Source organism: Heloderma suspectum, chromosome 2 (genome assembly GCF_057233095.1).
Source record: "Heloderma suspectum isolate Gila_16-S chromosome 2, 16-S_ref, whole genome shotgun sequence".
Taxonomy (NCBI): Eukaryota; Metazoa; Chordata; class Lepidosauria; order Squamata; family Helodermatidae; genus Heloderma; species Heloderma suspectum.
In genome coordinates this window covers 184,736,309-184,749,457 of record NC_139459.1, presented here as the reverse complement: position 1 = coordinate 184,749,457, position 13,149 = coordinate 184,736,309, and the positions used below count along the sequence as shown (strand labels likewise).

Here is a 13,149-nt window from a genome sequence, read left to right as displayed (position 1 = left end):
TGCAAGACAGAAAGAGCTGGTTCCAGTAGGATCCAATCTGCGTTGTTGCTGTTGTTTACTTCAGTGCATGAGGTTGGCAATCTGTGGTCCTAGGACCGCATGCACCTCTCGGCCTACTTTCAGAAGCTCTCTGCAAACAGTTCAGACTTCTGGCAAGAGCACGTCTAGAGCCCACTGGGTGAGGATGGAGAGAGAGACACACACACAGAGAGAGAGAGAGAGAGAGAGAGAGAGAGAGAGAGAGAGAGAGAGAGAGAAGGGAGTGGTAGAGAGGGAGAGAGAAAGGGGCTGCTCCCACCCACTTTTGCCCCTGCCCCCACCTGCCACTGGCATGCCTCCCTCCACCCAGCAAATTGCTGGAGGCTGGTGGCTCCGATTTCAGTGGGGCTTTAAATCCATTCCAGGTTTCAGTCAGAACCAGCCAGAACTCTAAAGGAGCTGCCCAAAGTGCTGAACCCTAGCCCTAAATAGAGTCAGCATCTTGGCCAGCTCCTTTAGAGTTCTGGCTGGTTTTGACAGAAACCCAGAATGGATTCACAGCCCCACCGAAATCAGAGCTGCAAATTGCCCCCACGGGGATGTGGCCCTTGACAGAAAAAAGGTTCCCGTCCCTGGCTTTAATGCACAGAGGCCAAACCAGACATTCAGCACCAGAACCTGGTCACCCCAGAGCTGCAGATCAGTGAGCACAATTCACAGTGGAGAAGCAGTAGATAAGAGTGGGAGTTCAACCCTTTCCCCACTTAACCGCTTTTCCTTGCAATGTGGCAAATGTGCACCTGGAACCCTAGTGAGGGGGCCGGGGCGGAAAGAGCATCAAACAAGGAAAGGGTTAGTATCCCCTGCTGCTGCTGCTTCTTTGCTGCAAACCTAGTTTTCCCCTTGTTGCTCTCTGGGATTAAAGCTTCAGGTGTAACCTACAAGGTTCAGTCTACCAATTAAACCTAGTACAGCTTGCAGACCTAAAAGCTACATCCAACTATCTATTTATCTACCTATCTACCTACCTACCACCTACCTACCCTCTTCCTGTGGAGAGGCTGTCATTAAGATTTGGTTTGGGTCAAAATAAAAAATTAGCTGCCAAGTCACTAAAGGGGTCTCGCTTGCCCAATTTCCTGCCATCTAGATTCTAACTCCCACCAGCAGAGGGCACTCCAACACAGGCAAATTGATCAAATGGCTAAACGCATCCACGCACACCGCTACCCCTGGGTGGGAGTGGGAATGCCCCTCTCCCCTTGCAGAAATGGGAATGGAGCCATGGGACTGTGAGAGAGCCCGATTACTGCTCTTTGCCATGACGTATCATGCGTGAAACCTGGTTCCCAACGGAAGATTGCCACGGATCCTTCCTAAGCTGTCCTCTGAGCTGGAGACCGGAACTCTCAACAAGGCAGCAAACACGAGGCCTGCCCACAAGATGGTGCGTAATACTTTAGAGCTCAGATGCGCTCACGTACTGACCGTGGATGCAGCTTAGCTCTCTATGGGGCTGTTCATGCAACACACTAATCCATACTCAGGGGTTGAGTGTGGGTTGCTTTGAATCGTGGGTTATTGTGTTGTCTCAACGCAGCATATCAGTGTATCGATGAGGAGATCAGGAGCATTTGTGAGGTGCATTTGACCCCCTCAACCCACACACATTGGAGGGCTACATCCTTGTGCTTGTCCTCCACCAGTAAAGTGTTGCCAATCAGCCATTTCTATTTTACTTTTTTACTGGCCTGACAAGACAGGCTGCAATCTGCCATGTAGCCAGCCCCAAGGCCTGAAAAACCAGGAACCTCCAAGGCTACCTTAACACTGAGTCTTGGTTCCCTACTGACCTCAACTCCGAAAAACCTGCAGGGTCTCTACCCCTAAGCAAGACCAGATTCTGTTGTGGCACTGCGTGGACAGATGCAGACAACCATTTGCCAAGTAGCAACTGACTCCGGAGGGTGGGTAGCCACTTGATAAGCCATTCACCCGTTCCATCACGGCAAGTGATATGGTGAAACCTCCTTTAGCCAAACCACCCGTTCGATCAGGGGTGTTGCGAGGCACTTTAAAGATTCAGGGCCCAACACAGGCCCACAGGACACAAATTTGCAAAAAAATTGCATATGCAGATTTATATCTCCATATACGCAAGTGTGGAAATAATTGCTAAGATTTATTTAAATTTCACAGGAGGCAAAGACAGCCAATTCATTTCTCATCCAAATCATCTCGCGTAAAAATAAATTCTGCAATCAATTTGCATCCTGACCCAGATCATCTGAAACCAATGGGAAAAAGTTAATTGCCAGGCAGAGAGAGGTCTTTGGGTTTGTGCGTATGCTCCAGCATGTGGGGAGGGGAGTGCTAACCAATGGGGGCTGGTGGCTCTTATTTCAGTGGGGCTATGAGTCCATTCTGGGTTTCAGTCAGAACCAGCCAGAACTCTAAAGGAGCTCTCCAAGCTGCTGCGCCTATTGCAGGGGCGGGGGGTTCAGCACCTTGGATAGCTCCTTTAGTATGCTGACTGGTTCAGACTGAAACTCGAGATAGATTCATAGCCCCATCAGAACCAGAGCCACCAGCCTCCACTGGTGTTAACCCCTCCCTCCCCTTCTGCAATCCCCCTTGAAAATTGCCTCTTGCACAGTAATTACGCAAAGAAAAAAGTGCCTTCCACTGGCACTAACAGGCACTCAGAGCTCTAGGACAGGGGTGGGCAGAGGGCAGATCTCCAGATGCTTTGGACTTTAGCTCCCAGAAATCCCTGCCAGCATGGCCAACGGGCAGGAATGCTGGGAGTTGAAGTCCAAAGCGTCTGGAGATCTACTTTCTGCCCACCCTTGCTCTAAGGAATAGGTCTGGGCCCTAGAAAATAGGTTTGGGTCCAGGGCACCATGGGCACAGGCTTGGTACCGCCCCTGCTCTCAAGGGATATAGTGCAGCCTCCTTTAGCCAGCTGCTCGGAGCAGATACTGAGAGAACAGGCACAGCTATAGCCTGCCTAGCTGGAATTTGTATGTTAAGCTTTCCAGGGCCAATGCAACCTCCCCGCCCCCCGTCACCTTGGTTCCTGTGCTAGGTGGGGCCTCACCCCACCTGGGGCGCCTCACCTGGCATGCCCAGGGGCCAGGTGTCCCGGTCAAAGCCCCTTTCTCTGGTGGGGGCAGAGGAAGAGAAGGAGAAAAGTGGGAGGAGTTATACAAACAGTCCTACCCGAGCCTGCACCTCCTGGGCCGGAAGCAGCCACGGCCTTACCGTGTTGAAACCCGGGAAGAGGCCCACGGCCGGCTGCGCTTCCATGGGGAACGACAGGAAGGGCTTGAGATCGAGGGGCGGCTGCATCATGGCTGGCGGCGGGCGCAGGATGGCTGGGATGGGGCCCGCCCGGCTCAGGCTGCCTAGGCAAGGAGAGACAAGGAGAAGCATCAGTAGTCTGCCCTGCTGCAAACGGGGCGGTGCGGAGGCCGAGGAGAAAGAAGATGCGGTGCCAAATTAGGCCAACCGAAAGGCTCGGCCTGAACGAGAGCAGAAATGCACGGGGGAGATTTAAATCAAGTTATCGTCATCAGCAACACTGAACATTTCTGAAGGGCCTACTGCGTGGGGAGGGGGGACCTTTTTTGCCCCGAGGGCCGCATGCAACACCAGATGGCAGGGCAAAGGCGGCACGCATGCACACAAACATACACACCCACAACAGGGGTGGGGAGATTTAAACCTCCCCTGCCTGCCCGCTGAGATGGGATCCCAGGAGTTGGGGAAATTAAAGCCTCTCACACCTTCCCAGCACCCCCACCTTCAAGATCACAGCTTCCCTACCATTAACAGAGCCATGATCGTTGTGAGTTTGGGCTGTTCAGAAATATCTCAAACTTATGTGTGCAAGTGCTTTAGTTCGAGAGTATTTCGGTTTGGGAAGGAGGCTTTCTATCACGCCATGCGTACGAACGCACAAAATATGTGATGATCAGACAAAACAGTGGGCCTATTTGCACGATCATGGTTGCGTGCCGGGGGGGGGGGTGGATTTGCATAATTACCCTCACCGGCGTGGCTTGCCATATCATGTGCACCCAGCCAGGGTAGCTTATTGCCATGGTTAACAAGACACCCCAGAACCCTACAATAGCTCATGGGTGTGGATCATTCATGTTAAACGCAGATTTTGAAGGGTCTTTTTTAAATGTAGAATGTAAATTTAACTCATTGTGAAAGGTTTAAATATTTTTTCTAATACCCAAAGCCACATCTGAGATGGGAAAGGGGGAACTGATGGAGACAGAGCTAATGTGCCTGAACAATTGTGGAAGTTTGTATTCAAACATCTGCATCCTTGTGGGGATGGTGGGAGGCGCACATGTGGATCACCATATTTCTTTATTATATTTGCTCCCCCTCTCCCTTCCTCCAAGGACCTCAAGGTGGTTAAGATTAGATCATTCCATTTTATCCTTGCAACAATCTTGCAAGGTAGGTTAGGCCGAGAGAGGCCAACACACCTGAGTGGGCTTCATGACTGAACAAGGATTTGAATCCTGGTCTTCCCAGTCCAGTCCAACACCTTGTCTGCTACGCTGCACGGGATTAAGCACAAGTGTGCTAGGCACATGTGTCAGTGAATGCCGATGTATGCGCAAAACAGCCAGTGCACGCGCGCACATCTCCTGGGGGGAACAACAGTATAAGCATGAGCGTGCGGTATTATTCATGTCTGATCTATGTTTAGCACGCATATTATTCATGTCTGATCTATGTTTAGCAGGCATATATATGCATACATGGGTTCCTGAGCATGGCACAGTGCATTGGCGCATGGCTGATTGTGGCTCTGTGCAGTGCCTGCCACCCCATCAAACCAGGAACCAAACAACGCATTAACCTTGCACAGTCAAAACACCCATCATCCTTAAGAGACAGCCCCAATGCCTTACAAAGATATTCTAGGTCAGCTTTCCCCAACCTGGTGCTGTCCAGATGCGCTGGACTGCAATCCCCAGCATCCCCAGCTAGTATAACCAATGCTGGCTGGGAATGATAGAAGTCATAGTTCAACACATCTGGAGGGCGCCAGGTTGGGGAAGGCTGCTCTAGGGCTGCTTACAGCAAGCGCACTCAGCTGTGCTACTCAGGCCAGTATATCTTATTTATTAAAAGCGTTTATAGACCGTCTTTCTTCAAAAAAGATAACAACGCAGTTTAACAAAATTAGACCTGTTCAATAAAGCCATAATAAAACATAACAGCAGATATCCAAATAGGCCCATACTAAAAAATCATCCACATGAATACATATATTCTTACTAAAGAAGAACACGTGCACCGTAGGTCCCCACTGGATGTCTAAGGGAAGGTAATTCTACAATATGGGGGCCACCACAGAAAAGACCTTCCTTCAAGTCACCATAAGATGTACCTCTTCTAAACAGGGCACAACTAAGAGGGCCTCCTCCAGTGACTCTGCAAATGGGCTGGGCTATATGGAAGGAGGCACTATCATAGATAGCCTTGCCCAGACTATTCAGGGCTTTAGAAGTCAGAGAGAAAACTTTTAAATGTGGCTCGAAACCTTAAATGTGCCACCTCCAAGCTACGAACCACCTCCTTCAAGGGGAATGCAACCCCGGCAAGCACAGGGACGCTACCCAGCTCCTGGGCCCAGTGGAGGCTGCTGTCTCCAGTGTCAGTGGGGCAGTGCATTTGTTCCGGGTTTCAGTAAGAACCAATCAGAACTCTAAAGGAGCTAGCCCTGGTGCGGAGCTCCTTTGGAGTTCTGACTGAAACCCGGAGCGGATTCACCGTCCCACTGACATCGCAGCCACCAGCCTCCACTGCCTGGACCTGAGAACCAATCACTCAAACCAGGATTCAGCTTTCACTTATTGGTCGTCATCCACTGCATCCAGATGCCGGGACTGGACGCTGCATATCCTCACCTGAATCAGATGAAGCAGCGAAATAGAGGTGCGTGTCATCAGCACATTGATGGCACCGCATTGCAAATCCCCCAATGACCGCTCCCAGCAACTTCATATAGTTGGGTGGGATAAGACAACTGCCAGGTGACTGAATCATAATCGCCCAAAGCTATTCCCTGAAACCACCCCCTAGGGAGGAACAGAACCAGTGGAGGCTGGTGGCTCTGATTTCAGTGGGGCTGTGAATCCATTCTGGGTTTCAGTCAGAACCCGCCAGAACTCCAAACGAGCTATCCAAGGTTCTGAACTCTGTTTCCAAAATAGATTCAACACCTTACATACTCCTTTATAGAGTTTTGGCTGGTTCTGACCGAAACCCAGAATGGATCCACAGCCCCACCGAAAATCGGAGCTACCAGCCTCCGCTGAACAGAACCACTAAAAAATTATGCCTCCAGTCCCCAACCCATGGAGACAGCTCAGGAGGATAGAATGGTCAGTGGTACTGACTGCTGCTGTGAGTTCAAGTAAGAGTAACAGGCTCGCACTCCCCCCACCCCATCTCTCTCAAGGTCAACCATCAGGGCAACCAAGCTCAATTCAGTCCCATGGCCAGGTCTGAACTCATGGGACCATGACTGAGAGGTTCCTGCTCAGGGCAAACAGATGTGGCTCACCTGCCACAAACCTGCCTTGCAGTTTTGCATGCCAAAATGCAATCCCCTACCCAGGTCCGATTTCATGCAGTGCACAGCACTGTGTGTGCCACCATTTACCCAGCCTTCACCATCCTGCGCCCTTCAGATGTTTTTGACCACAATTCCCAGTGTTATTGGCCATTGGCCATGTAGGCGGGGGCTGATGGGAGTTGGAGTCCAAAACATCTGGAGGGCACCAGGTTGGGGAACGCTGATCTACACCAACAGTTAGGGATGTGCAGAACCAGGTACTTTATTTCTGTGGGGCTTTCCACTCTTCATTTCCATAATGTCAGATATGCAGCTGAAGTGATGCAAAGTACCTGATACCTGGACCCTTTCAGAACAACTTCTGCACATGTGTGCTTATCATTTTCCCCCTCAAAAAGCTATTTTTTCCTCCCTCCACAGCTTGCTTACATAACCATTTGTTCAGCCAGTAGTCAGCCCAAGAAAGTTCGGTGGTAATTGCACATTATCTAGTCCCCATTCCAAAGGGCAGCGGTGAAATGGACATGCTTTCTCATCACCCTCTGCAGCAAGTGGGGAGAAGCCTGATCACTGTGGGTGAAATTATGAAGGGGGTTTATACTCTTTGGGGTGGGTAGGGGAGAGGGGCAGTTTCACTGGCACCCTTTGCAACCTTTGCCCACACATCACCAAACTTGCGTGTGGTCTTACACGTCCAACTGCATCTCATTTTGTAAAAGCCAGAAATTAAATCAGAATCAGACATGAAGAAGGTCAGGGATATTTGTCTTTATCATTAGAGCTAAGATAACTCCACTGGAAACTGAACCCGGTGGACTACTGTAACATCCCTAGCCACGTCTACAGATCAGCCTGTTTCTGGTCTGTGTCAATTTCGCATATGGGCCATTCACAGCTTTTCTACACCAGGCTGTTAATCGCTTTATCTACTTTTGGTTTCATTGTAGAATTGAGATTCAAGCTCAACACAAAGAGTTTTTCCTTTCCTGCTTTTCCACTGCATAACCTCTAGGTGGCACTGTGCTACAGCAGAATAGTGCAAATAGACAAGTAGGAAACTAGCTTTTCTTCCGCTTTTAGAAATAATACTCCATTTTCCCAACTCTAAACCCCCCCAGAAAAGTGCTCTTAAAAAACAGAAGTGAAACTGGGGGACCATGATGTCATCTAAAAAAGCCATAAGGAACCATGAATAAGGAATCATGAGTGCACAATAAATGCCTTGTGTAGAAAAGCTTTCATAAATATGTTCCATTTGATTTCTTCATTAATGCGTGGCCCTTTTTCTAATTAACCACACGCTGCTCAAGAATTTGAATATTAATACATATTTAAATACACCTTTTTGAATGCCTTGTCTCACAAAATATGCTTTTATAAACATATTTTATCTGAAATGTACGTTTTTCTAAGCACACTTTGTCCTAAAATACAGATTTTTAAAAACACCATTTGGTTCAGTTTGAGCTAAGACCTACATTGCACAATTTGGAGAAGTACAACATAATTACGTTCTGATCCACACATTAGTGCAAGTGTATGTGTGTATTTCAGATCAGGTCAGTACATGATAGAATTTGCAAAAACTGAATTCCTCAAGTATCCCTAGCCACAGCCAAGCCTGGCTCCCCCATGAGGTCCCTGTATGACATGTTTGCCACTTGCATGTTTAAATTTTGTCTGTACGCTTAAAAACAGGAGCAGGCAACCTGGTGCCCTCCAGATGTGTTGGACTATAACACCCACAAGCCCCATCCAGCATATCCCATAGTCAGGGATTGTGGGAGCTATAGTCCAAAGCATCTGGAGGATGCCAGGTTACCTATCCCTGCCTAAAAACAGAATATGTGACGCGACCTGAGGGAGGCCAATTACCCTGTTTGCTGCAAACAGGAAGCTTCCATCGGCACAAGAGGTGGGTGGGTGGGCGGTGAAGTGGGCAGCAGAAGCTGGGAAACGTGCCCCAGCCCTTGATGGGCCAGGAATGCTCTCTATAACCTAGCCATACTGGTAAAGACTCTTACAAAGCCCAAAGGCAAGCTTTTCACAGTTCCCAGAAGCTTGGGCTGTGCTTGGATGTGTTCTCCTAGAGCTCAATTCAACAACAAAGCAAAGTGACAGACAACACATTAAGAAACATACACATGCAGCACTGCATACAAAAATCACAGAAACTCACTAATCCATGCCTTTCAAAACCATTCCCCAAAGCAAAGTCACCAGCAATCCCCACAATGGGCGAAATCAATATGAACTAGCGAATCATCATGATATATTGCAAGTGGGTCACAAGAGGGTCAAGACCGTGTATTAGGGCTAAAGCTGCAGGGCTAAAGCCTGTACTGGCTGTAAAATTCAGCTTCCAGAGAATTCCAGGTCTTGTTTTTAAAAAGCAAGCTTCTAGCCCATGTGGCTGCAAATATATTCTTGAAAGTGTGAGGGCAAGGCCACTTAACAGTGTAATCTTATAAACATTTCTACTCAGGAGTAAATCTCACTGAGCTTAATGGGACTTACTTCCAGGTAGGTGCATATAAGGTTGCAGCCTAAATCTCAGAAGCAAAAGGGTTGCTGAATAAGATTTCCAGTCGTTGGGGGCAGGACTTCATTGCCTTGCATATCTCCTCTGTACTCCCTGTGACTATCAGAACCAGAATAAATAATGTGGAATAGTTTAAAAAATGCAGAAAGAAACATTCTGCAAATTGCAGAATTTATACAGGTTGCAGAATTCTGCTTTTCTGGTTACAGAATTTGGATTGCCTCCATGCACAACTCCCGCCCCCTTTTATTAAACTTCGATTACGCATAGTCCCGGATAATAATTTATACAGATAAATGCAGCACATTTATGCAAATCAAGCAAAGCTGCAGCTGGGCTGAAAGTATTAAGTGATAAAGTGCTGCGATAAAATCAAATCAAAGCTTTAGAACGCAGGTAAAAGTTTACCACCACAATGATCAAGCAGTGGACCTGACCACAAGCAAACTCTCGTATTGGGGAACCTTGTGAGGGTCCAACTCTACGCCATCCTCACAGAAGCACCAGCCTTATTGTAGCACATTTAACAAAAAAAAGTCTTAAGATGCAGGTTTTCCTTCTAGTCGTTGCAGAAAGTTGCAGATTGCTGCCAAACACTTAAAATTATGACGTATCTAAAAGAAAACTGTTAACGTTCCCTTGAAGAGCCTCATTGGCAGAGACTTCACAGTATTGTATTTAAATGCAAGCAACTGACTGATTGTTCACTTAAAAGCCAGACAGTTAATCAATTAAAAAAACACCCTCCCTCGGTTGACACCCCAACTGGCACGAAATATCTCAATCAAAAGCATCATGCATTTGGTGTGCACGATTTCAGCTTCCTTTGCTCAGAGCACAAACAAGAACTGATGTTCATCAGGTCTGAATTTACATGGCACCTCCATCCTCCCTGCCACCTGCATTTCAGCCAGGCAGTGGCTTCTTCTCATCGCTTTGACTACAAAGCTCTGCCCACCGCCGTCACTCTGGGGGCACACGGGGCCTGTCCCCTTAATTGAGGCACACAGCTTGGAAACAAGGGTGTGAGGAAGTGTGCTGCTCCACTGGTTCGCTCCCACTCTTGGCTCCCAGTTCGATGCTGGCAAACAAAGGCCCACCATGCGAGAGGTGCACGCCCCACTGAAGCCCACGCCAGGACGGAGAAACCACGGTGGGGTTGTCCTGGCGAGACTGGCCATGAATTCAGATAGAGGGCTCTGCTTGCTGGCTGAACCACTAGGGCAGGGGGCACAGAACTGTTTTGGGGTGGGGGCTGCATTACCTCCCATTATACAGGCCAGATGATGTCAGGGATGTGGCTCCGCCCCCTGACATCCCCGCCCTTTTCCTTTTCATTGTGCCGGAAGGAGGCACGGAACTGCCACTCTTCCCCCAGCATGGGCAAGCCCTGCTGCCTTTTACCCCACTGCTATCTCTGATCTCAGAGACAGCAGTGTGGATGCAGGATGGCCTGGGTGTTGGGACTAGCCTGTGCATGGTAAGAAAGAGTGCTCGCCCTCCCTGGGGCAGGCGAGTCCCAATGCCCAGGCTGCCCCACATCCACACTGTTACCTCCAATCTGAGATTGGAGGTAGCAGCAGGGCCGCTCTCAGAGGGGTTTCTTCAAGGGGGCAGGGATTGGAGCATAAAACCCGCCCCTTGGAGGAACCCCATGAGTTGGAGCGGTCCGGATTAGGCCCACGGACCGGAAGTTCTGCACCCCTGCACTAGGGGTCCCCACCATCCTCTTTCATTCAATGCAGAGGAATACACGGTGGGTTCTTTCAACCTCGAACACAAGAACGGAAACAAAGCTGTGCATGGGGAACCATCACAAGCGGAGAGAGTGCAGCCAGGGAAGCATGCGCTCCAGAATTTCTTGACTGTGTTTGACAGAAGAAAAAATTGAGATTTTCATCCTTTGGGGCATTTCTTCTCTTTCTAACTCGTACAGTTCATGGCGGAGACGGACTGTATAAAATGTGTGGGGAGTCAGTTCGTGGCAGCAACCACACCACTAAAATCATGTACCACAGGGGCGGGAAACCTTCTTTCTGTCGAGGGCTGCATTCTCTTATGGGGGCCACATATCGGTCAGGGTTGAAGCCGACGGTGGGCAGGGCCAGAGCCAAAAGTGCATGGCCCACCCCTTTTCTCTTTCTGCCACCATCTTTTCTCCCTCTTTCTCTCTCTTCCTTCCCACCCAGTGGGCTGGCAGGGAAGGACAGATCGCTCTTTCCAGAGCTCTGAACAGATCACATGCAGGCATCTGTTGCAATTGGGCCGAGGACGACATGCAGCCCTGCGGCCTCATGCTGCCAACCTGTGATGTACAATTTGGGCCTCTTTGGGGGTGCAGCTTGGCTTTACCTTCCCTGCAAGGACAGCGCAGTCCTGTCTGCTCGGTGGTAGCAGCCAGGAAGGCTGGAGAGAGACAAGAGATCCCCAGTGAGTTGAAGGTGATAGCAAAAGAGGGATTGTTGCTTGTGGTAAGTTCACTCATCTCTTCCTACTTTTACTTCTTGGTCAAACAGGTTTTGGGATTGTTTCAAAAATCCTGCGACACCTATTTGGCCAGAGGGCAGCAGTGGGACAAAGGAAAACACACCACGCAAAGGGCTGCCTCTCTCAAGCCACTTTTCAGTTCTCTTAAACACATACCATTTATTTTTGGCCAGCCTGAGCACCCTGACCCTTCCTCCTCCTCCTTGGCTGCTGCTTGTAGTCAGATGTTGCTGTATGCACCACCACCACATGAATTCCTGATGTTAGCCGGGGCCGGCCCTGTCATTAGGCAAAGTGAGGCAGCTGCCACAGGCAGCTGATTTCCAGTGCCATGAATGAGCAGCAATTATTGGAGATTTCATTTATCCTTCCTGTACTCTTACTGCCAGGAAGGGGGACAGGTGCTTATGGGATTTTCTGCCTCAGATGCCGAAATAACTTAACACACTTTGGGCGCTATACATCTCGGTTGTGAGGGCATTTAATGCTCCATCTCAGGCAGCAAAATGGCTTGGCTAGCCCTGGTTAGCGCACGTTTTACGACACTGCTTTTAGCACAAACACCCAGAGACAGAGCAAACAGGGAGAGGACACTGTTCCAGGGAGGCAAGAGTGGCACCCTCCTTGGTATGTTTTCACAGGCAGGCAAAGACTTTTTTATTCCAGCAGGCCTTTGGGGATAGATAGTCTGGACCTGTGAGAATATGATGGACTGGTACTATTGTTTTTATTGTTGTTGGCTTTTTAAAATTCTAACATTTTATACCATTTTAATATTATTGATGATTTAATTATATTTTTAACTTTTGTATATTTCTATGTATATGTTTTAACTGCACAAGTTTTTAATGTTGTAAAGCCGCCTTGAGTCCCAGTATTGGGAGAACGGCGGGATATAAACAAACAAGCAAACAAGGTACGGACCGCGCCAATCACAGAAAGGTTGGTGGTGCAGACATGCTCTGAGGGCGTACGGAAACAGCGCGCCCGTCGCCTATCTCAATTTCCCCATGTTCCTCCAGTCCGGGCAAAAACTCCGAACAACCTGCTGCTCTAAAGGGCTCTCTGTGTCCTTGCTGTGCCCGTCCTGTCCCTGGCAGAGTTGGTTGAGAGGACTGGGATGGCGCGAGGGCTTAAAGTGGCTTAGCATCCACTTTGACCCAGCAGCAGAGTGGCAAGATTCCAGAATGAGAGCTAGAGGATCTCTCCAGGAGAGCAGGGAGATAATAAGGCCCTTCTGGGTTTCAAATCACGCGCGCGCGCACACACACACACACAGCCATGCATGAGACCAGCAGAGAGGCCGGCCAAGTGCACATACCCAATACTCTCAGCACTTCTACCATTTGCCATGTGTGAAACTCCTTAGAGGAGCTGGGGTCAGCTCTGTCAGGCCTCGCCCGCGACATGAAGGCTCAGCCTTGGGATCTTTGAAGCAGTAACACAATGCATCTTCTGAGCATGTGCAGGGAATCTTGATTTCCCCAAAGACTCTCCAAGCTGTGCCGCACATCTAGGATGAGGGCAG

The 13,149-nt window shown here is 49.1% G+C and overlaps 1 protein-coding gene across 3 annotated transcripts in view; it reads right to left on the bottom strand.

Annotated features, from left to right (window-relative positions):
* ZNF385A (zinc finger protein 385A) overlaps nt 1-13,149 on the bottom strand; it is a 169,445-nt gene that overhangs the window by 98,374 nt on the left and 57,922 nt on the right. For 2 of the 3 annotated variants that reach the window (XM_084832285.1, XM_084832287.1), the window contains exon 2: nt 3,244-3,386. In XM_084832285.1, coding sequence (XP_084688411.1) covers nt 3,244-3,386 — 143 coding nt within the window. Of the gene's footprint in view, nt 1-3,201; nt 3,387-13,149 lie in introns of all 3 variants that reach the window. The other variant, XM_084832286.1, reaches the window with a different exon arrangement.